At 48.5% G+C, this 24,274-nt stretch overlaps 1 protein-coding gene across 37 annotated transcripts in view; it reads left to right on the top strand.

The window, feature by feature from the left end:
- TCF7L2 (transcription factor 7 like 2) overlaps positions 1-24,274 on the top strand; it is a 190,632-nt gene that overhangs the window by 157,286 nt on the left and 9,072 nt on the right. For 17 of the 37 annotated variants that reach the window (XM_074373607.1, XM_074373606.1, XM_074373600.1 and 14 more), the window contains 7 exons: positions 7,810-7,942; positions 10,216-10,318; positions 12,315-12,401; positions 17,385-17,525; positions 18,088-18,247; positions 18,637-18,744; positions 23,648-23,696. In XM_074373607.1, coding sequence (XP_074229708.1) covers positions 7,810-7,942; positions 10,216-10,318; positions 12,315-12,401; positions 17,385-17,525; positions 18,088-18,247; positions 18,637-18,744; positions 23,648-23,696 — 781 coding nt within the window. Of the gene's footprint in view, positions 1-7,809; positions 7,943-10,215; positions 10,319-12,314; positions 12,402-17,384; positions 17,526-18,087; positions 18,248-18,636; positions 18,745-23,647; positions 23,701-24,274 lie in introns of all 37 variants that reach the window. The other 20 variants (XM_074373602.1, XM_074373613.1, XM_074373611.1 and 17 more) reach the window with 5 other exon arrangements.

Here is a 24,274-nt window from a genome sequence, read left to right as displayed (position 1 = left end):
TGGTCAGGGGCGAGCCTGGACCGGGCGGGCCAAGACTTAAAGCTCGCAAGTGCTTTAAAGGTTAGTTGGGAGAAGCACAATGGGAGGCTTTCTTTTTATTGGAAAATAAATGAGAATGAGTGGAAATAAATTATGTTTAATGAACTTAACTGGAAGTAATTGTTCAAGAGCCTGTGAAAGCACAGCTTTGCCGGGGCCAGGCCTTGGCTGCGACGCTCACAAAGCCGGGCAGCTGGAGCACATCTTGATTTTCAGGGTTTAAATGTTCCCCTTCGTGTGCCCACTCCCCACCCTGACACCTCCAGTCCTGCTCCTGCCCTCCCCTCCTCCATTTGGGGGATTAAGAAAAGGTCATTACGAAGAGCTGAATTTGGCCCCCTCGATTGACCCTTAATGCTTGGCAGTCTGTTTGGTGTGTAACCAGCTAGGTTGTTATATTACAGAAGGCACCACCCCCACAAAAAAAAAAACCCCAAAAGGTCAAAGGCTTAGGATGGTTTGCGTTAGTTCCATGTGTATGCATGCATGTGTGAGAATTTGGATGAAAACTGGCTGCACACTGATTCTCTCCCTGCCTGCCCAGTTCAGTCATTTCCCCACACGAAGAATTTCAATGCCTGTGTGAGTTCATGAGGAACCATAAGTCGGCAGAATTTCGCAGGAAGAATCTTCTCTCTTCCTCTTCTTGCTGTCTAAATGGATTTGATTCCAGAGAGGGACGAGGTTGGGGGGCAGAGGGGTAAGAAATAGTCAGCCATTGGTAATTCACAAAACAAATAAGCAGCGCCCTGAGTGCCAGGCTCCGGCGGGCTGTGGAAGCTGTGTCTTTGCAGCCTTGTGGGCACGTGACTGGGGCCAGGTGATGTAGACTGGGGACTGCAGTCGCTGGGGTTAGGGGTGTTTCTTTTCTGCATCTCACAGACAGACCTCCTTTCTCTTAACCACCTCATTTCTCCAAGCAAAACTCGAACCATTTTTAGCTCTATGTATTATTTCCAACATGCAGAAGTCTTGCCCCAGGAAACAGTGCACCCTTAGCTGGGTGCAGGGCCTTAGACAGAGGGGGCAGTGTCGGACCACGAACATCCCCTGTGTTAGGTGGGCTCTCCCTGCCTGGGCTTCAGACAGCTGTGAGGAGAGTGGGGCTGAGTAAAGGGTGGAAAGCACCCCTTCGGGCCACAGTGGAAGCGTCTGCCCACCACCCTTCCCTTCCGGACATGTAGGAGGTTTACAGACAGGATAGCGAGGTGCTCAGCAGATACGTCGGGCTGTGTGTGCAGGCCTGGCTCCGGGCTGTGCTTGATGTCATCATCCCAGCAACAGAAGTGGTGGCTAATCATTAGTGCAGTGGGTTGTCGAGGTAGAAAGGTTACCATCGCTGACCCTTCCACTTTGGTTCATAGTCCCAGAAAATAGGACTAGTTGAGTCACCAAGAGGGTTGTTGAAGAGTAAGAAACAGCCCCTCTGCATCCCCCCCCCCCCCAGCACCATCGTTCCACGGCCCTGGTGATGTGCAACATCTAACGTCTCGCCAGTCGCCGTTGGCCTTGGGGCAGCCGTGGTAAGCAGCATCTGGAGAAAACGTGTAGAGATGAGCCATCAACCCGTTTTTCAGCGCAAACCTGGGGTGAACGGTGTCCCTTCCTGACGTTGCTTTCAGAGCCTGGGAGGGCCGGTGATCTGAGACACCGAATACCCTCTGTATCCACCCCAGGAGGGGAGAAGGCTGACAAATGCTCCTCTGTGCTGCTTTTGTTTTATTGTGCTGGGCTCGTAAAGGCACTCTGTGGCCCCATTTTTCTTCTGCAGAAAGGCTAAGCAATGGGGGAGTATTGAAGAGGAGGGCCAGCGGAGAGGCCAGGGCGAGCCACGGCTCTATTTGTTTTCAACGTCTGTTGATTAATAGGTTGCGAGGTGAATGGTGAGCTTTCATTCCCTTCGGGATCCCCGCAGTTACAGAAGGTTGAGGGATTGGGGTGAGAGGAGGCTGGCAGGGGGATCTAGAAGTGCCTGAATCACTCTTTGACTTGCCAGGTTCCCAACTGTAAGCGGCCTTTGGTGGTGGATGGGTGTGTGGGCGCCCGGCCATGAGGGTGGCAGGGCCAAGTCGCAGAACACCGTGCTTGAGGGTTCTCCAGGGGTCGAAGGTCAGCCACAGGGGGCGCCCCCACCCCACTCCCTCCCACTGTAGTGGGCTGAATACTTTGGGTGGAAAGGCTTTGTGTGCCTTGAGGGCTGTTAAAGGACCCTTTCTTTCTAATTTAACTATTCAGTGCTCAAAAACCATAGAACTGGATGAACAGAAGCAGGGAAGGCTTCGCTTTGGGTAACAGCCATTTCTCCAGGTAGGAAGCATAAAGCCTTCACGAAGATTTAAAGTCAAAGGAGGATTTGGGTTCCTTTTACATAGCTGTTGTTTACTTCATTTAATAAGTTCGGGGTTTTATCTTTTTCTTTTCTGCCGGGATTGACCACCTAGATCACCAGAATCCTACGGGGCCCTAAAATTGCTTGTGTCTGTATTTGAGAAGCAGAAACATCCCACTCAGTGTTTCACACCCCTCCCTCCATAATCATGCCATCCAGGCCGTAAAATCCCTGCTAAAAGACACTTGGTGCCCTCTGGCAAGGCAGGGAGCCCTGAGCTACTCCTAACTGGGGGGGGCTTGAGGGTGGGCGTTGTTTGCTGAACTAGTCTAGGTTCCAGAGACTGGTCGGTGTGAGTTTGGAAGCATCTGTATCAGTTGGGAAGGCTGGCCCAGGCTGAGCTCATTGCGGGCAACTCACTGGCTCGGCCTGGCAGCGAACTCCATCCCGGGACCCGTCTCTGCAGACAGTAGTGGGAGGTGGAGGCAGACAGGTGAGCGTGCAAGGCCTGTGACCTGGGGCAGGTGTCCTCATCTGCTGTGTGGAGCTCATAACCAGCGCAGCCACTTCATAGGTTGGCTGCAAGGACTTACTGAAGCCTGCTCCATGCAGCACAGAGGCCACGCGCCATTAAACGTGGCAGTCGTGAACTGCACCGGTGTGGGGCACAGAGCTTCAGGAATAGCAGTGAGTGTGCTCAGTCACGAGGGCTCCTGAGTGACCCTCAGGGTGAGTTTCAGGCACGGAAGGTTCTGGGGTGTGTGGGCGACCAGGGCATAACCCCCTGAACTTATGTGGACTACTTCACGAATGTCTGCTGTGTTTGTGGCTCAGAGATTCCTCGTGCCCATCGTGCTTCTCAAGGCCTCACTACCAGTAACTTAAGGTCTCCATCCAGCCTCCTGGGACTCCTCCTCTCACAGCCTTGAACTTTAGTTAGCTGTGCCTGGAGGTAATGACGATTTCGCAGCCCCAGGTAGTTTTGAAGACACATTTAATGTTTAGATAGAGCACGTACCTAAGAGGTACCTGGTTTTACGTGACAGTTTGCCTTGAACACTGGACTCTGTGAAAAGATAAAAGGGGGAGGAGATACATATTTCAGGCTATTTACCCCACCAACACTCTCAGAGGAGGTGGTCACTTTAATTTAGATTTCCGGGACGCATTTCTAGAAGGTTGTCCATGTCCCTCCCCTACCAAAGGAACTTTCCACATCTGAATTTTTTTGGGGTGGTACAGTGTTGAACGCTGTCCTTAAAGACCCCTTTAAAGACGTGAAAGCTGTTTGTCGAGAAAGGGAAATTGCCTCTGGGTGGTTGTTCCTTGTTTTGTTTGTATCAGCTCCTACTCCAGAGCCCTCGCCTTGACTCTGGAAGGACCATGGTCATCTCCAGCTGCGCATACTTAACTTTCAACTCTTCTGTGGCCGTCTTACTTATCAGCATAATAAAGTCAGGGTTTTCCCAGAAGACATAATAAAATGCATTTAGTAACTAAACATCACCTTTTTAGGAAGGCCGTGCACCTGAGGAAGGGTGGCCACTTAACGCCCACGCACTCTTGCCCCGCACGGCGCATCTCTGCCTTTGCAGTACGGAGTGCGGTCTGTGACTGCAGTCCCCACTCTGGGTTTAACTGGAAGAGACTGGAGGGGGCAAACTTCGCCCTCCCTGGGCCCTCCTCATTAGTGCTCAGTGGACTGTTATTTTTTCAGGGATCTTTGTACTGCGTCTGCAGGTGTGCCAGGCCCTGTGCTCACACACACGTGGCAGGCATGATCTCTTTCAATTTTCATGACATCCCCTGTAGAGAGACACGGTCCTCATCTGGAGTCTGCCTGGACAGAAACGGGCCTGCAGGAAGCTCCACAGCTGGACTGGTGACGTAGGAGTTAAGCCCAGGTCTTCCTGAAATTCTGTGACTCCACTCTTGGTCACCGTGTGCAGGCTGCTGGGCTCTGAAATAGGACACTATTATAGCAAGGTGTCAGACTGGATGTTTCCTGAAGGCGTCCCCCCAGCTGTGTTCTGTGATTCTGCGCAGACTCCGTTCAAGTGCGCTGCCGTTCACTGCAACGAAGCCGTGAGACCGGCTCTAGCCTTCTCTTCTCCTAATGCTTGTAGTTGCAATTTGATGGTTCTGGTGCTGCTCGTGAAACTGTGCTCACCGCTCCCACAGGCTGTGGGCGTTAGAGGGGACACAAGTTCTACAGGACACAGTCTTTGTCCTTAAGGGACTTAGCTATGATGGGACCAAGAAAGATATATCCTGACCCCAGCAATGGACATAATGTGGCGTGGACAGAAAGAACTGTGGGATTCTGAGGCTGGAGAGACATGGGCATTTTCTAGAAGGATATCCTCCCATCATAAAAGCGGTCCACGTACAGGCAGTTTTGATGGGAGTGGCAGTCAGGCCCTGGCTTCTGCATGTATGACCATTGCTTGCTTGGGGACCAGTCACCCTGGGGGGATGTGTGCTTGTATTATTTCTAGGGACCTGCATGGCATGCAGCCCCATCAGAAAACAGATCCATGTGCCAGCAGGGCCCTATTCCCTGGTATCTCCACCAAAGCCAGGCAGCAATTAAAACTTCAAATCCCTTCACCCACCTCTGAGCAACCCCACCCCCCACACCATGTACAGGGTTTTGACTGCACAGGAAAAAACTAGTTGGCTAGTTGGCTCAGGTGTGCAAACTAATACACAAGTGATGGCAATTAGAATAAGTGTCCAACTTTTGTTGGAATCCTCTCCATACCTATTCCTAAGAGAAAGAGGGAGAAATGATTTTTCTCACACACCCTGTGAACATCACTGGTACCCAAATGCTGTCTTCATCCTTGGACAGATAAGTAGAGAAAGAGAGCCTCCCCAGCATTATTTCCTGCTTGGAAAACAGCCATGGAGTTTGCACTTCTGATCTGCAAAGCAGAACCGTGCCATCAGACGATAAAAATAGCAGTAATAATGAACCAGCATTCTGGTGCTTACCGTGTGATAGGTTTTGTATTAAGCCCTTTCCATGGTTCTCTCAGAACTAGGACTTGATTCATGATAGGACTCGAGTCTCCTAACAGGTGTGCTTGCCTGGGACCTCATGGTTCTCTGGCCTAGGGGTCATGGCTGAACAGAAGAGCCACTGGGTCCTGAGCCCAGAGCTACTGAATCAGGCCCCTACTGAGAGATTTCTTAGTTTGAGGGATCCGAGTTTGGGATAAGCATCCTGAGAGATTCTTGACTCAACCAGAGCTGAGAATTGCGGGTTTCGCTGCCCTTTTCCTATCACAGGTTTATACATTTGCTTCCTTGCATTGTTTGTGGGGGTCCTGTTCCCCAGAAGTCCTGCAACTCCTAAGCGACAGTCTTCCCTCCCCGGGCTGTCTGCAGTTCTTTCCACTGCCCCACAGGTTTTTTGCACTTATTTTAAACTGTCTGAGATTGGTCTGTTTCTTTCATTTCAGTATGTGTGTATCTTTCCAACTAGATAGAAAACTTGTAGAAGGTAACAACAGTCCTTTCCTCCTAGTGGTCTCCACGCCATCTGATATGTTTATTCTTTGCTTGTTTCTCTCTCCATCCCAACACACGGTGGGGAGCTGATTTGTGGGTTGTTTTTCAAGCTGTCCTAAACAAAAATGGTTCCTAAAAGCATCCTCAGTGCAAGTCCCTGAGTCGCTGGAGCTGGCCTTGGAGCAGCTGCTGCTCACCCTGCTGGCTTTGGCCACGTCCAGGCCTTCGTGGCTGCTGACGAAGGAGGTGTTACTGGGTGCTTTTAATTTCAGTGTTTTGATTGCAAAATGACAATTCGCAATACACGGCTCCTATGAGCAGCTTGCTAGCCTCTTTCTGTGAAAGTGTCCAGTTGTTTATAGGCATCATGAAACCCGGCTGTTGGGAGGGTTGACGACTTTCTGTGGTTTTTCCGGGAGCATCTAGGAAAGCCATATTTTTCTTTCCAAACATACCCATGAAAAAGTTAGAAGCACCTTTGAAAGTGCCTTCCCCACAATTAACTGTGGTGAGAAATACTCTTAACTATATTACACCCCTTCTTCACCCATTTAAAATAAAAGGGACAAAAAGAAAAACAGAGGGAACCAACTGCTTGCTGGTCCCTGAACTGGAGAGGCACTAGTGGGCAGCACTGGAACCTGCTTCTTTTCTTTTAATGCAGTTCCTTTTCCTTGATGTTAATGCAAGTTGTGCCTTCCTAAAAGTAATAAAAGGAAATGAAGACACGTTCTGAAATGAAACTTGACTCTAATCCATTCATCATCTAATACTAGCCTCTTTATCTTCGCTGGTACCTAATCTGGTTAAATGTCCCTGTTGTAGGATTTTAGTGAAAATCCTCTTTTGGGAATAGGGTTTTTTGCAATTGGATTACTCTCAGTAAATGGCCCAGTAGTTCACTTGTTTCAGCTTAATTTTTTCTTTGTGATCTCGCAGGGCTGAGTTACAGCATCGTGTAGTGGAGGGGGGATGGGGTGGGTTGCAAGTAGGGTGAGGGGAATGAGAGGAGGATAATCTGGGAAGGTCTGGTCATAGCAACTAGAAAAATCTTTAAAATGCTTTTCCTTTTTTTTCCTGCTTGTCTCCCGCGACCAACACTTCCCAAACAGAAAAATGCCTGGACTTTGTTTTCCAGAACTGTCCGTTTCTAAAATGCATACCTTTTACTAGCCCAATTCATCATCATCCAGTTAATTTGTTAGCGTTCCCCATGACTTCCTAATGAGATTCCTAATGAACCGGGGCTGCTGTAATCTGCATAAAATGTGCAGGTGCTTGCTTGGCAGTTTAGAGCTTTCTGGTAAAGTTCACACTCCCAACCAGACCACTCGTGGGGCTTTTCTTCCCTGCTGTCTGCGAAGGATTGTAGCGTGCCCACTGGTTCTAAGGGGACGGGAGGGCTTCGGAACCTGGGGTGATGGATAAGGAGGCTGGGTGCGTGGGATTAAGGCCCTGCCAGGTTTCTTGTAACGGAAGGTTTTTCTAGCCAGTCCACTGGGAAGGCTGCCAGCCTCCTGCAGGTCCCTCCCAGGGGGCCCTGGGGTAGGAGATGCCCCCCACCTGTAGGAACACAGTAGGCCTGGGGGATTAAAGTCCCCACTTCCGATTTACCTGCCGACGACGGGAAAAGTGCAAACCCTTGGGCTCCTTGACGGGGTGGTGGCGGCGAAGGTATTTTAAAAGGCAGGCTCAGCGGGGAGGTAGAGACTGAGGTGTACCTACCCAGAGAGCAGAATTACAAGTGTCTGTTATTTCAGTGCACGGATCGGGGCCAGGGCAGCGGGCGGAGTTGATTGCCTCTTACAAAATCCAGGTTGGGGGTGTGGTCTGGGGGTCCCGCGGGGCCCAGGCGGTGCTCCGCAGTCCCGGGCTGCTGGGAACCGGTGTGACAGCCTTCTTCTCTCTTCTCTTCCTCCCCGCAGTCGAACAAAGTGCCGGTTGTGCAGCACCCTCACCATGTCCACCCTCTCACGCCTCTTATCACGTACAGCAATGAACACTTCACGCCGGGAAACCCACCTCCACACTTACCAGCTGACGTAGACCCCAAAACAGGTAGGCCGCGTCCTTGGGCGCAGAGAGAGCGTGCTGGGGGGTGGGGGGAGTTGGGGACTGGGCGGAGGTGGTGGTGGAGGGGCCCCGGTTCCTCTCCTAGGGGTTGAAGAGGAAGCTCCCTGGGGAGGCCGGAGCCCGGTGACGGAGTGGATTTCTCCTCCCCCGTGGAGAAGCCCATCTGAAGTGCCGAGGTGCTCCAGACCTCCGAGCACCCCTGCATGGCCTGTCTTGAGAACCTGACCGTGAGTCACTCAGTGGTTTTTTAGGAGTAGCTTATAACTCCAAGAGCCTCGCCCGGACTCAGAGACAGTGATCATTTTGGAGGCATCTCATGGACTCCTACTCAGCTCCTTGGGAATGTAAGAGTCGTAACCGTGTCGTTCCCTGAAGCCCCAGTTCCCTTGTGGCTAAAGTCACTTGACGATGACTTGGTGTAGCCTCAAGAGACTGCGTTGCTGGGTTATGCATTCTCTTTGCTGATTATTTGGGCTCTTCCTCCCCTGCGATATCCTGGGTAGTTATTATCGAGCCCATTTTACAGATGGGAAACCCCAAGTCCAAGATGGTTTCCTCATTGCGTCATGAAATGACCAATAGCATCACAGGCAGAAGCTGCCACATTACTCCAGCTTTTCCACTTGTCCCGCCCACTTTCCATCCCACACCCTTTTTCCCCAAAGAGGAGAGAGAGAGAGAAGGTGGGGTTACTTTGAGCTCCCCTACAGCAAGATTTAAAACAAGGTGTGGTGGTGTTGGGAGAACAGTAAGGCCAGGGTGTATCTTTCCGGCTGGGTGGTACACTGGCTGGGGTTTGGTTCTCTTCCCAGCTAATTAATTAGAAGAATGGATTTGGAATGGCTATTTCCTGTCAGTTTGTCAGAGGGAATTGTTTGGGGCTGGGCTGAGGTGGACTGCCTGTTCGGGCGGCCTTTGCTGTCCCTGAATGAAGCCACACATCGGCTGGTTTTCACCAGCTTCTGAGCCCGCTTTGTGCTGGTGGGGGACCGAGCCTGGCGCTTGGATGGCTGGAGGAGGCCGCCAGCCGGCCCCAGGCTTTGCGAGTGAATGGCAGCCTCAGCGTCTCATTTAAATAATGGTAGTACAGGGAATAGCTTTTAAATGGTTATCGTAAAACATATGATTAACGTCTGCGGACTGTTTACTTTTCCTCTGCGAACATTCTTTCAAGTGTGTGCATGGCTTGGTGTAGGGTCCAAGCCCAGCTAATCTGTTTGGTTTTTGTAATAGAGAGAAAGTGATATCTGCCTGCAAATGTCACCCAGGGAGGCTTAATTTACAGATTGAACGCTTCCTGAATGAATTTTTTAAAAAAATGAAATAGTTTTCATCCAGGAACACGCAGCTCGTTCCCTTCAATACTGAGGAATTGATGGTTTTGTTTCCCACTTGAGCTGCATAGGTCTTCTCCTCTGGGTCCAAGATGCAACCAGCCCTTTTGCTTTTCTAAGAACCGATTGCAGGATGTGTTCCTAGGGAATTAACGTGTGTGCAGTGGCTTGGGCCTTCAGAATTCACTCCTGTGTGTCACGTGAAGGTTCTCAGCCCCTGTGGTACAGCAGTGCCAGACACTGGGTGGGGTTGATTCACACAGGTGACTCCGTCCTCTAGAAGACCAGCTTCTAGAACTGGGTATAGCAGGCCTCCAGCGTCTGGTCTGTTCAGTTCAGATCCTGCCTTGGACGAGATGCCGAGGCACTGGGCGAATTCTCCTACAGCTCATCTTCAAGATGGACTTGACACATTTTAGCGGGGTTAATTTTTTTGAAAGAAGGCAAGGGTAAACTTTCTAAAAGCCTTAACTCAAAAAGTATGTTAGAAACCAGAGGAGTAACTCTCAGGCAGGGAAGTCATTAGAATTAAAAGGAAGGAAAGGACAAGCTGTGAGGACAGAGGGGTTTAATGTTACTTGATCACCTACTATGTGCCAAGCCCTTCAGATTTTTTTTTTCCAGTTCAAATGATCACACCAATCACTAAGGCAGAAAATACCCAAGTTGGCATTTTCTGAGTTTGCCTGCGTTGAGCCAGTGTACGATCTGTCTGGAAGGAGAGAAAGCAATTTTTCAAACTGGGGCAGAGGGATAATGACATGAAACTTACCGACAAGTCTTAGGTTCACAATCATGCAAAGAACCTTATGCTAGGATTACAGAGGCAACGTCTCCCTTTATCCTTCCCCTGTTCCCATCACCTGACAGTTTCTCTTTCCTTCCCTCCCTCTCTTGTACCTAAAATGCTGCTTCTTCTCTCAGGAATCCCACGGCCTCCGCACCCTCCAGATATATCTCCGTATTACCCACTCTCGCCCGGCACCGTAGGACAAATCCCCCATCCGCTAGGATGGTTAGTACCACAGTAAGGAGTTCCATTTTTTAATTTCCTTTTTGTTTCTTACATGGGCATGCTTATTATTTATTCGGTGCATGTATGTGTGTGTGTTTAGAAGACAGGGCTGGTGAGGAAGGGCCGTGGGTGGGGGTCGTGGGGAAGATGCTTGCTGAAATGCCCTGTGGGAAAGCAGGCAAGGCAGTAGCCATTCAGATGGATGATGGGGGTGGGTCGGGGGCTACTGATACTTAGCATTCTGAACCGGTGGTCCCCCAGAAGCTCTAGGTTCCTCTCTGTGAACGACAGTACCCTTAAGGTACTTGGGGACTGCAGGAGACTCTGAGCGCTTCTCTACTGGGAAGCTGATCATGGCTCTTCTGCTGGTGGTGGCAGCCCAAACTGGAGTCTTGCTGTTGTACTGAGGCAGCAGGCAGGTGGCAACAGGCATAGCCTAGCTTTGAAATCCAGGGGTGGGAGTCGGGGGTTATAACTCCACACCCATCCCAACCATTGCTCCCGAAATTGACAGCCACTGTGGAAATTTGTGTCTATTGAGAAGTTCCATGTTATCCAACCAGCATCTCTCTGAGATCCTTTGCACATTGAGTGCTTCACCTAATTATGGGGCGGAAGGTGGAGAGGGGGGCAGTTGGAGTCCTCACTCCTGCATAGGAAGCCTTCCTGAATGTCAGCTCTCATTCCAGGCAGTGCCCAAAACATCAAACTGCCTTTTACGATTTGTCTTCCTATCACCTGCTCTTGCCTTTTCAGTACCATCCATTTAACCTTCCCTAGACAACTTAAAAAAAAAAATGTGCTCTAAAATCAGAGCAGAAAGGCCTTTAATGCATCAGCATACCATGTTTGTGTGCGTTCGTGTGCATGCGTGTAATGTGTGTCTTACAATGGCATGCTTTTGTGTTGTATTTCCCCATGTTTATCAGTGATCTCTACTCTTTAAAAAACACAGGACAATTTGTTGAATCTTAAGCAGGAATAAATCTTGGTAAAACTCTCAAGTTTGGGTCTTGGGAAAGACATCCTTTCATAGCCTTGCAGAAGATACAGTTTTGGCATGGTTCACCCGCCTCCCCCAGCTGTATCCTCACTCTCTAGTGGAGCATATTTTACATTCTTTTTTAAAAAAACAACTTGTCTTATGCAGTAGCTGTACTAAACGCCAACCTGGGGTGTAGTTTATGTTTATTTTTTTCCTCCTTAGTTTTGTTAGGGAGGGTAGACGTAGGCAGGAGTGTGTCCTATTTCTTCTTCATTGGGTGGGGCCGTGCCTCCGATAGTTCTCAGTCATCGCTTGCTCCATTCAGCTGATGGGGAGATATTTGAAGGCGAGATAAAAAGGAATAGCCAACTCATACAGCCCTCTGTCAGGAAAAGTTGTGTCTTTCATGAGGATGCTATTTTGCATGTTGCTGTATTTTTTAATTATTGTAATGAGGTGTGATTGTCTATTGGTTACCCACAATTCTTCTTGGGGACTCTCCCCCCCGGTAACTCTTGTCAACACTTGTTAATTTGACAAAAGGCTACAAATTAAGCTCTGTTAATTTAATGTTTTCTCACCGAGATCTAAATACCGAAAGAGGCCCAAAGCGCAACTGAAGTCCTTTGATTCACTGTACTTTATTTTGGTATAAATTTACATTCATTATTGTTTTCCTTTGGATGTGTAACCCTCAATTAGTGTGATGGCTCCATTAAAGCAAGTGAGACTTCGCCTTTAATTATTACAACAAAACACCTAGTTTCAGCTTGGGGAGAGGGTCTCTATTGACATAAGCAAAGGTTATAAAATTTAATTAGCCATTCCTATCAGATTTATGGCATTCAAATTGTTCTGTGTTTCTTCCCTTTGATCCTTCCTGTACAATCCCCAAGATTTTTGTTCTGATCAAATGAGAATAAAGCTTACTGTGCAGAGAGAACTTCTCCTTTTTCTTCTTTTTCCTGGCCCTACCCCCCACCCTGGTTTGCACTCTCTCACTTGGTACCCCCCTCTTTGTAGGCAAGGTCAGCCCGTGTATCCAATCACGACAGGAGGATTCCGTCATCCCTACCCCACAGCTCTGACTGTCAACGCTTCCATGTCCAGGTGAGTGCCAAGAGCCAGGGCCTTCAGCCAAGTCCCGGGGTCACTTCTGCGAACATTCTCTGGATGCTCCCAGGCCATCGGGGGGCTGCTGCTACGGGCGGTGCTTAGGGTGAAAGACCCAGAGGGTGTTAGACGCCCCGCCTAGAGAGTACTGGAAAATCGCCCTGAACTTGCCAGGTAGGTGACGGCAAAATTTCCAGGTTGAGTTCGTGAGTCAGGCAGTTGGGTGATCATCTTTTTTAAGAGCAGTATCTTTTTGAAGAACTTAAGAAGGCAGGAAGAAGTAATTAGGACATGTGGAGCTTTTTAAAGTGTTATTTCTCTATTGCCCTACACTGGGTAAGGAAGGGAAGGGTGCAGGTAAGTTGATTCGCCTACGAAGAAGAATTTGAGGAAAGGTTATCAGTCTTTATGAAGTTCCAGACTCTTATGTATCAACAAGAAGGAAAGGCCCATCCCCCGTTCCCCCAACCCAAACACACCCCTCTCTTAAAGTAACACTGTCTAATAGAAACACAAAGTGAGCCCCATAGGGAATTTTAAGTTTTCTAATAGCTACATTTTGTAAAAGGTGAAGAGAAAAACCCAGACAATTATTTTTAACGATATTTTTTGTTCAACCTAAGATAGTCAAAATATTATCAATCTGACACGACATCACTGGAAAGCCACTATCAGTGAGATTTTACCTTTTTTTTTTTTTTTGTCCTTGGTTTTTGAAGTCTAATATGTTTCACACTGACACCACATGTTAGTTTGGACTGGACACATGTCAAATACTCACTAGCCACAGGTGGCTGGTGGCTTCCACACTGTCCTGCGCAGCTCTGAATTTTTGAAAGTTTTAAAAACAAATCATGTGCGTGTGTCCATTCACATATCTTTAAGCATGTAAATGTATGTACGACACATACACACGAGTACCCACATATGTGTACCTAGATCTTTCTATTGCCCGTGTTCTCCTCTTCCCCCTTCTGATTAATTCTGACTTAATTTTTCAGCGACTGCTAGTTTATTTACAAACTGGTTGGCAGCAGTATGTTTAAGTAGTCACTAATTGCTCCTAATGATAGTTTTATTTTCTGTTCATCTGATTTTCAGTCAAGTTAATTAAATCGGTGGAGGTTTAGACTTTCCTGATGGGCTGCAACAGCCAATCCATTCTGATGATGGCGCCTAATTCAATTAGCATGCGTTACAAGGCAAGGATGCCTCCTCCAGCCTGTTCCCCCAATCTCTGTAGCCAACATGAGGACTCAAGACTACAGGAAGGGTTGGAAAGACACGCCAGGATGTCTCATTCCCAATTACAAAACAGGGATTTGGGTGGAGGAAAGAGTCAGAACCACACTCATGAAGACACACACACGGTAGCATCTCTAACATTTGTAGTTGCGCCGTGGGTCTCACGCAGTTCTAAAGACCCGTTTCCCACGTGTGATGAACCTTCTCCGTGTCCAGGTCTGCACCAGTACCGGTTAGGCGGGAAAATGCTTGTGCCCTCTCTTCTCCAGCGAGGAGAAGAAGGTTATCCTCATTAGATAATGTCGTCACCACCGTCGCAAAGCCTGGGAACGAATAGGGAGTCTCCCAGGAGGAGAGCGGCTTCTGAGCACCTTCCATCCCACAGCCCACCCTCCTCCGAACCCGCGTTCCTGCGACGCACCGGCTTGTTTTTCGTGTTTGTTTATTCAGTGCATTCCAGAGGTTAAAAGCGGGGCGGTCGTGGTAGGATGGGGAGTGAGGTTAAGCTTATCGATTGAATTATCATTAGGAGGTTAGTCGATGATTTCGAGGTGGGCCAGTGGGGGAGGAAAGGAAGGGAACGGTGGGAGGGAAGGTTAGGGGGCTCGGGGTGCGGGGGAAAGGCGGCCGATTCCCCAGGTGGGCCTTATGAAAGGTAGCTAGTTAAAAAGTGTATACAGCAAATTAAATACATTATTGTGGTAATGGGGGCGACAGAAGTATGGGTCTATTATACTTACGGCAGTTATAGGAAATGTAGGCAGCTTGCCCTGTTCCAGAACACCCTTTGATATTCATTCTCTTCAGCAGCGGGGCCAGGACTTCTCAGAATTAAGTGATGGGTCATTATACTTTAAACACCATGGAGAAGCCTAGATTGGCAATTAAACGGCTCTTGCTGACACACACTTGTGCCACCCCGTGACCCCCTTTAGATTGAGATGTTGGAGCTCCGGGCCCTCAGCCTACTAAATTGGCGCAAGGCTCCTCTCCTGACGAGAGCGGGCTCTGAAATCTGCCGGCTTCAAAGGGAGCGAGATCATGTATAAACCATAATGTGGGTGCACCGTGGCTCACAAAAAATAAGGCAGGAAGAGATGAAGTGTTACAAGTGCAAGGGGGGAAATGAGAGAATAATGACAAACCTAATGCAACTCAAAGCCAGATTGTTGCACAGGAAAATGCATCCTACTGCTTGTGCATGAAATGAAGACCGGCAGATGACATCCAGTTAACAGAAACGTGTCAACAGTGAAGTAAAGTGAGAGTGAGTAAGGCAGGAGCCCCTGAGACAGCCAGAAACAAAAATTAGTTGTCCTTAACAAGTTAAGGTTCATCATTATATTCTGGCTTGGAGCCATGAAAGCAGACGGGGGGATATAATGAGCTGCTTAGAATTTTTAGGGTGTTTATTGCATGGCATGAAATAGTTGTCTGCAGACTGGAGTTTCTTAGGCGAAGGTATGCGTGTCGCTCATACTCACACACAAACACAGACGCACGTACACACACAGACACACACACACAGAGTCTCTTTCTCGGCTGTACATTTCTCAGATACAGGAATATGTGTGTAGGTATGTGAACTTGGAAGTGTTCGTTCTTCATGGCTGCACCGGAAATTCTTCCCCACCCCAAAATGCCCTCCAACTGTGGTGTCTCCCTGTGGACACACACACACAGTGTTTTTCTCTCCCTCCCTCCCTCTCTCCCTCTTCTCTCTCTCTCTCTACTTCTCTCTCTCTCTCTCTGTACACATATCCTCATTCAGCAGGAAGGGAACATATGTATTTGAGGAATGTCAGGCCTTTAAAATTCACAGTAAAAGCTGCCACGCCACCCACCGCTTCACCTAAGGGCTTCCAAGAACACATGTTCTTAACTTCTCTCTTCTCCGAGGCCTTCGAGCTGCAGGAAGGAACAGGGTGTAACTTGGGAGTCCAAGTGCCTCCCAAGGCTTTGCTTTACTTTTCATTTTTGGGGGGGGGGGAAGGAGATAGATTCTCTCTTTCTCTCAGGGTCTTTCCTTCCTTTTCCTTGACACCCTCAAAGAACTCGCATGATTCTTATTAAAAAATCGTGCCGTTGTTACCAAACTTGGATGCGGACTTCAATTCGTAGAGGCGGTTGCAGGAGAGGGCCACGTCAGGATAGAAATTCTGAGTCAGGTGTCCACTGTGACTCTGGGCCCCCTTCAGAAAGCTGCATTATTCATTGGTGTTTTCCCTGTTGATCCACGCAGGGTCTGTCAGTTAGTACTTTTAATTTTTCATTTTTCAAATGGACATTTGCTGCGTTCTTTTGGTTAAATGGAAACTACTTTCATCTCCAGCCCATAAATGAAAAGAATGCCGTACACAAGTACAGGATCCTCGTGAGATAGCTGCCACAATAAACTGTCATCAGCACGTCCAGTTCCCAGCAGAGTTAGCTTCCTAAGGAGCAGGGGGTCGTTCCCTGGCTGGTGTGGGGTATTTGGATTTGTTATGAGAGCAACAGTTGCTTGGTCCGGATTCCCCTGAACAGCACCCCCGTTGGTCTGCTCCCTTGTGTGATCTTGTGGGAGTGGAACCTGGGGGCTGCCATTTTGTTTTCTTAGAGGAGAGCTCCCCTTTGGGTCCCTCACCCCACTTTTTTCTGTAATAGTATGTGTGTTCCTTTAAGAGAGTGATTCTTCTAACTCAGAGCACATCATGGTGACTCCGAACATATCAGAAAATGTGAGAGCTGTTTGTGGGGTCTCGTGGTCAGTTTGCAGAAGGGCCAAGAGCATTTTGACAATAGCTCTATCTGTCCTGGCTAGTTTGCAGGGTTGAGAAATGCCAATTCACAGCCTAAATGGGGTTTCAAAGAACTTTTCTAAAAACAAACAGGATTAGAGGGAAAAACACAAACTTTACTTCTCTTTATTTACAATTCTGACATTCATTTATAAGGCCTTTTCATGCATAGGCCGTATTTTAAGTAAAAGTCACTTGGGAATCCTAGAATTTGAGAGTGGAAGAGGGCGTATAAATCAGAATTCAGAGCTTCATTTGTGTGTGTGTAAAATACTGCCTTTTGGGGTATCTCTGATACAAACTTATTTAAAATGTCTGTGACTTATGATGAGAACAAGATAGGAAATATTTGGATTTCCCCGATTTTTTTTTTTTTTTTTTGCCTCACTCTCCCATTCTTGTCAAAACGATGGGGCACAGCAGCAAAAGAAAAATAAAATAGTTTTTGCTTTGCACTCCCATCAACAGAATGAGGCCTAATGAGAAATGTGCAGCCTTGTCAAAAATGTATGTACATGCTTCAACCATGTTAATCTTTTATTTAGCTGTCCATATGCAACAAAAGATTTCACCTTTCATTCTAGCAGTGATTAAGACTTAGGAAATAGTCTCTTAGATGCCACTGGTAATGTCCCAAAAAACAAGTGGACATGTGACTTCCAGCAGGTAGTCCCAGTCTACGTTTCTGCCCGCGTTTGTCGGCTGAACTTGTCTTTTGCTAAAGATGTTAAAAATCGTAATGTCTCACGTCAACGTCAATAATGAAGGGGAAGATTGGCTTTAATGACATTATGAGAATCATTATGTTTAATTTGTCACTAATTAATGCTGACAGGTTTCATATGCCTTGGGTTGCTTTCATGTGACTGTTACGTACTGTTTTTGTTGCTGTTGTTTTAATTGTGTGTACACATCCCTCCCCATTCATTCATTTTGATTCTGACGATTTACACAGCTTTCTGTCTTCTAGGTTCCCTCCCCACATGGTCCCACCCCATCACACTCTACACACGACTGGCATCCCTCACCCGGCCATAGTCACGCCAACAGTCAAACAGGAATCCTCCCAGAGTGACGTCGGCTCACTCCATAGCGCGTAAGTGTCCCCCGTCCTCATCACTTTCTCCTTCGACACCGTGTTTAGCCTGGGGGCCACCAGGTGGTGGCTCTGCCCAGCGTTGGCCAGGCTGGTGTGACTCCAGCAAACACGCAGCCTTACAGAGAGGGAGAAATGCGCAGTGTGGAGTTCCATGGCTGGTGCCCACTGCAGGGGGAAGACAGAACTCTCTGTGTCCTTGGAGGGACTGGGACTTGCAGCCACCCCTCCATCCCTAACCCTGCTCTCTGCTGTGAGCACAAGAGACGCCGGCTGAGATGGAAACGGTCCCCATGTGCTTTTCCCCCTCTGGCTTGGAAAAATTGTCTATTTGTGAACCTTGAGGAAGTGAAGGCAGAATCTCTCTTCCCCCACCCCCCGCCCCAGGCTGTTTTTGTTCCACTTCCCAGGGTGGAGAAGACCCAGAGTGGAGGTGCGCTTCTGTTTCCAACTGCTAGGCTTGGGTGTCAAGGGGGCAAGGAGAGGGGCTCTCTGCTGCAGAGGGAAGTTGGACCTTGTGATGGTTTATTGGGTTGTGTCTGTCTGTCTTATCTACATCCAGAAAGCATCAGGACTCTAAAAAGGAAGAAGAGAAGAAGAAGCCCCACATAAAGAAACCTCTTAACGCGTTCATGTTGTATATGAAGGAAATGAGAGCAAAGGTCGTAGCCGAGTGCACGTTGAAAGAAAGCGCAGCCATCAACCAGATCCTGGGCCGAAGGGTAGGCGGCAGCCCCGCTGGGAAGGGGACATGAATAGATTAGGATGCAGTGGAGGGGGTTGTTGGCAAATGGCCCCGTCCCCATTGGTCTGGAGAGTCCTTTCCCTTCAGCCACACTCGAGTCCCTCAATGGCCTTTGTGGAGTTGGGACTGGTAACTCTGCATTCGAATGATGTTCTGGACGGCGACAGGCCCGGTCCTCCCCGCCCCCAGAGAGAGCAAAGGGTAGAATAAGGTGACAAACCAGGTTCTGTCTGAGCCCCCCGTTAGTGCCAGGACCCTGCCAGCTGTACCGTTTCTGATGGAAGCGCTGCCCGCCCCCCCAGCCGCGGTGTGGTTTGTGACTTCTCTGCGTGTCTCTCTCTCTCTCCCCTACCATGTCCCCTCCAGTGGCATGCACTGTCCAGAGAAGAGCAAGCGAAATACTACGAGCTGGCCCGGAAGGAGCGACAGCTTCACATGCAGCTGTACCCCGGCTGGTCCGCACGGGATAACTATGTAGGTGGTTCATTTTCTTCAGGACTAGAGCCTGTACAAATGTGTTAGATGTCCAGCTGGACAAAGGGAACGCCACCTGCCAACTTGAATCAGGCCTCAGTACCATTCAGTCCACCCACTCCTGGGACCGTTAGCATCTTGCCCAAGCACCAGATTGGAGGATTTTGTTCTGGCCTCCTGTCTGGCTCCATCAACATGCAGTAGTTCTTCATGGAGGAAGGAGGGGGCGGGCGTTCTCATGATCCGGCTCAGGGGGTCCGTGGGGTCAGCTGAGGGCTGTCCACACCTCCTTGCCCATGTCTTCAAAGAGACACGGCCCTAGGATACACCCAGTGGGGCTTGTGTGCTGCTCAGCAGTGGTCCATGGGGTGGCCTTACAGAGAAGACCAGTAAGGGCAGAGGGGGAGAGTTAAATTCCTCACAGATGTCCCAGCTGAGCTTAGGCTGTGGTGCAGTAGAATTTGGAAGGCTAGTTCATCCTGAGAGGGGCATGATGGGAATATCCCTGAAAGTAGCCAGTAGAAGTCTTCCTTTGGCAGATGGATGAAGTGACTCGGCCCAGCAAGGGTAGGGGAAGGTGTGTGTGTGATGTGTGTGCGCCTGGGCTCTGTGTTGGCTGCAGGATTTGCCTAATTTCCTCTCCTGGGTTTTAGAAAACACTGTAGGGTGGTTGTTTTCACTAATCCAATCGGCGATCGCGACACTCAGGATTCTTCTCCTCCCACAAACTAGCTCTCCCCTGTCACGTCTCACCTCTTACCATTCTTTCTCATTCTGCATTCAGTATTTGTGGTAGCTCAAGTTCGGAGCTCACTCTCCTCTCTAGATGGATGAAATGTCTCTTATTTTGCCTGATACTTAATTACATGGCATTTGGTTTCATGAAATGATTTTTACCGTCCATCCTTTGGGGAGAAAACAAAGCTTGTCTTAATTCCAGTAGCAGGCTTCTCCTCCCACTTTGCATCAGTGTCACCGATCCGTGGATGTTTCTTCTACCCATCCGTGCTCCCGGCCCGAGCTCTCCCGTGGCCGTCTTCCGTGGTGAAGAAGCTCCCTGTGTGTGTGGGTTGAGATCCATTCAGTTATTGCTGATTGTGAACTTACTTTACACACTGTATTGAGGGGAATTAGTTAAATCAGAACTCTCTCAGAATGTACCAGCCCTCGGACCTCAACAAACGTCTGTGTGAATACCTGGGTCCTAATGAGGGCTGTTTTCTGCTGGCTCTGACTAGCTGTTTCAAGTTTCTTCCCTTTTTAGCCTCATACCTTGTGCTTGCTTCTCTGCTCTTGGCCGGGTGGATGGGGGAGAACGGAGCACAGAGACTGTTGGGTTTGACACCGATGTCTCCATCACTGCCGCCACCCATCCCCCGTAGGTCCCGCTGCCCTCAGCTGGCTGCTCTAGACCTATTCCTCCTGGGAGTTAGTGCTTGTGCTGCTCAGTGGCACGTTTGCTCTGCTTGGAGCCCTTGTCACTCACAGATGGTCATGCACAGGATCTTAACTGCCTGGGACCTTTCCATTGGTCCTCAGCATGGGAAGCCTTTCTTCTGGAGCTGAAAGGAAGAGGATAAGAAAGTTAATGCTCTCCCACAGGCTTGCAGCTCACCTCCACCTGACCTCTAGGTGGAGATTTCTGACAGCAGGCAGGCTCTGCAGCCTCCACACATACAGCCATCTCATTGCAGGACAGTGCTCTTCTGGTTTCATTCAGGTCAGAAGTTCTTAGAGTTCATCTCCAGCTTCTCCCTGCTACAGACCCAATTCTTTGAGTAATCTAGAATGGTACCACAGAGAGGAATTCAGCTACTCTGTAGGAATCATATCCCCATTAGATGTTTTGGGTCGTAGTAGGGCCTTCATGTACAGCTGTGCAGGGCGTGCACTGCACAACTTTAGGGTGTGCCATTTACGCTATGGTCTATGTACATGGGTACCCCCTGGAGTTGTGCAGGGTGAGATCTCCACAAAGGTACAAGGCTGACTTTGTGAAAGCTTCAAAAGAATGCTGCAGTGGGCTTTCCTGGAGTCAGACGGGGTATTGCCCAAGGCTCTTTGTGAAGTGCTTTCCAGGTTTCAGAAGGTCCATGAAACACTTGAAATGACTTTAGCTCAGTTTTACATTTGGACAAGGTTTGGTGTAATATGGGTACCCCTGATAAGACTTGAGAGAAAGTTTAGAGGTGGATCTGGATTCGGGGGCTTTAGGAGATTTATCTCTTGGAAAGGGTACTGTCAGATTCCTTCATCAGTGGCTCATTACACGTGGCTGTGAGAACACACAAACACACGCGCGCACACACACACGCATGCATGCACACATGCACGCACTTCCTCCCTCCCTGTCTCCCTTCTTTCCTCCTCCCTCCCCTACCCCTCAAAGAAGCGGTCCGTGGAGCAAGAATCAGTTAAAGCTTTTATAGATTTGAATGTGGAAACTTGTTAGTATATTTTTTTAACTGACTTGACATAGAAGTTTCTATAAATTACTTTAGTTATTTTAAAGTTCAGAAGGTTCTTCTGGAAAAAGTTTTCTGAGCTAATCACATTATGCGTCTTTCACGTTCCTACTTTTCCAGCCCAGTGGTGACAGAAGCCTTTATAACACTACTTAAAAAACAGAATTAAGTAAAACAGTCACACTTAGGTTGTTGGACTTGGTTAAATTCAGGAACACAAGAGAAAACATTTGGGTCCCATAGTGCTAACTCATGGCGTTGTAATAGAATGTTACTTACTTTCTAGCTCGGCTAGGTTGGCTAAAGGAGGTAAGTCCCAGGCTATTTGCATATCTTGAGATTTTTTTTCCCCTCTCCATCATACTTGAGGCCTTTTCTTCTGTTGCATTTAAAGAGCCAATGGGATGGCCGCCTCCCTTGAAATGCATCTCCCTCTTCACTAAGTAGCATTTATGAAGTTTCTTCACGTCCTCTTCTGATTAAAACACAGTCCCTGTCCTCTAGAAGCCTTTAGTCTAAATGATCATTTTCTCAGTCATGAACATCTCAGTTATGTCTCCTAAACTGACAGCTTCCCTGGGGTAGCAGAATTCTCAGCTGCCTTTCAGAGTATATTGCGGGAGACTGGAAATGGGTGAGCCCTGTATCAGAGATGACGAGGCAGCTCTAGGGTGCGTGGATGCTGACACTGCTTGAAGTTGGAACGTTAGCTGAGTTTTTATTTCAGACTCCTAAATAAACTGAAACCAGACCCTCCTGCCTGTTCCAGGATGGCCGGGTTTTTTTTTTTTTGGCTCCTGACGCCGGAGAGGCACAAACATGAAGATGGGCCACTGGGGCTCAGGAAAAAGCACAGGCACTTTCTTCCTTTAATTTTCTCATTTTCTTTTTTCTTTCTCTCTCTCTCTCTCTTTTTTTTTTTTTTTAACATATGCCAAAGACCATAAAAAGTTTCAGATGGAAACACTGAACTGAAGGCCCAGACAAATTTCCCAGATGACAGGGTCCCCGAGGTCTGAGAGGCTTTCTCTAGAAACATTGGCTCGGGTGGATCTAAATCCCTGTGGCCTTGCTGCCTTGGGGGTCTCCTTACAGAGCCTTGTGGATTTTCCAGTTTTCTCTCTATCTCTGTTCTTGTCTCTTCTTGAGTTGATGTCAACATACCACGAGAACTTTTAGGCAAAGGTTAATATTTAGATATTCTGAAACAAGCAAGTGTGTCCGACCACCAGATTCTTTCGTTCGTGACACTTCATATATTGCAGGCAGCTAACTCATATAGTAGGACTGGAGCTAATGGGGTTGGGAGAACTAGGTTCAGATCTGGGAGGAGGCAGTTACCTCTACAGAATTCCTCCTTCCTCCCATCCCACATGCTTGAGGGGCTGTAAGCAGACTGTCAAGACATCAGGGAGGGTCAGGTTGGAGAATGTGAATGAGTGCATGCAATTTATCACCCATGATCCATTAAAAGCCTTCCTCAGAGGGTGAGGCAGTAAATACGGAGGCAGCATAGCCTTGTGGATAAGGGCTGTGGAACCAAGATTGCCTCAGTCCCCGTCCCCATCATGGCCCCACCATCTGACAGCTGTGTCATCTCAGGAAAGTTCATGAAACCCCTCTGTGCCTCAGCTTCCTTACCTGGGAGGTTGGAATGGTGATCATACCTGTTGTGTAGGATTGTGTGAGGATAAATGAGTCACTAGGCAGAGCACACTCTGATCGTGTCTGGCACAGAGTATGAGCTCAATAAATGGTAGCTGTTACTCCTGGGAGTATTATAGTCATTCTGTGTGAGGAGATTGGCAAGAACAGAATGTTCCCCCTTAGAGGTGTCCATTCAGCAGTTTGAAAAGGAGCTCAGATGGTTTCTGGTTCTGTTTTGCCTCCCCACCCCCACTTCCTTTCCCGTCTTTAAAACCAAGGCCCACACTACTGAGCCAAGAAAATCCCCTACTAAGGCTTTTATTTTTTGATTCAGAATGGGGACCTTTTGCCCTAAAAAGGAAGAGATTTGCACAGGGCAGAGAGGTCTCTGAGTCCACACAGCATCTCAACGTTCTTTTGTCCCTTGGCTCTTGGGCCACTTCCAACCCTGTCTGTCCACACCTCCCCGAATCTTCCCCATCCAGGTTTCCTCTTCCCTTTTATGGATGCTCTGGGTCAGGTTTGAGGATGGACGTAGGTGTCTGGGAAAGGAGGCTTTTCCTCTCCACCCCGCCTATCCCTTCTCTGGCTGGGTGTGCATTCCTCCAGCTGGAACACAATTGAAGGGCACTTGGATTAAAGGGGGTGGAGGTTGGAAAACACTCCGGAGCCCATGTGGCTGGAGAGACAGTTTCCCCCCTCCCCTTGCCCCCTCCTTTCCAGGTGAGCCCAGACGCTCTCCTCCCATCTGCTTCCTGAAATAATTCCCTGTGTTTCATCTGTTCATCTAGGGGAAGAAGAAGAAGAGGAAAAGGGACAAGCAGCCCGGGGAGACCAATGGTAAGTCAGAATGAGCAGGATGGAGGAGGGAGCGGTACTCAGAGGACCACTCTTTTTATGTCAGGCTTCGGTCTGGGGGAGGCAGGAGAAATTCAAGGCCAGGACGTTGTGGGGTGGGGGGGGTGGGGATCCCATCTTAGCCAGCCTTTTTGTTTATGCATTTTAATTAATTGCTTCATGACTGCCCTTTTAAAGCTAGTAACATTCATTGTTGCATGAAAAGCACATTGTAAGTCTAGTGGAATGTGTTTTTAAATAACTGCAAAGCCTGTAACTGGAGAGCAGTAGGCATGCCTAGGCGGGGGTTTGTCCAGTCTGCTTACTTTGTATGTGTCTGAGTAGGGATGAGGAGGGGGCTAGGGGAGCGGAAGGGGTGTGTGCGAGCGTTTGATGTTAACGGGGCTGTTCCTGAATGTCCTGATGCATGCCTTTACAGTGGTCAACTGCACCCGATTTAAATTAAGGAGGTTTGTCATTCTCTAGAAGAAATTAGAAATACTGCATAGGCAATCTCAGAAGTCCCTTCCAGAAGGCCAGGCTTCTACAAACAACGACAAAAACATTTTGAAGGCTTTGTA

Source organism: Camelus bactrianus, chromosome 11, assembly GCF_048773025.1.
Source record: "Camelus bactrianus isolate YW-2024 breed Bactrian camel chromosome 11, ASM4877302v1, whole genome shotgun sequence".
Taxonomy (NCBI): Eukaryota; Metazoa; Chordata; class Mammalia; order Artiodactyla; family Camelidae; genus Camelus; species Camelus bactrianus.
The sequence above is the reverse complement of the archived record's forward strand: the minus strand, read 5'-3'. Positions and strand labels throughout refer to the sequence as shown.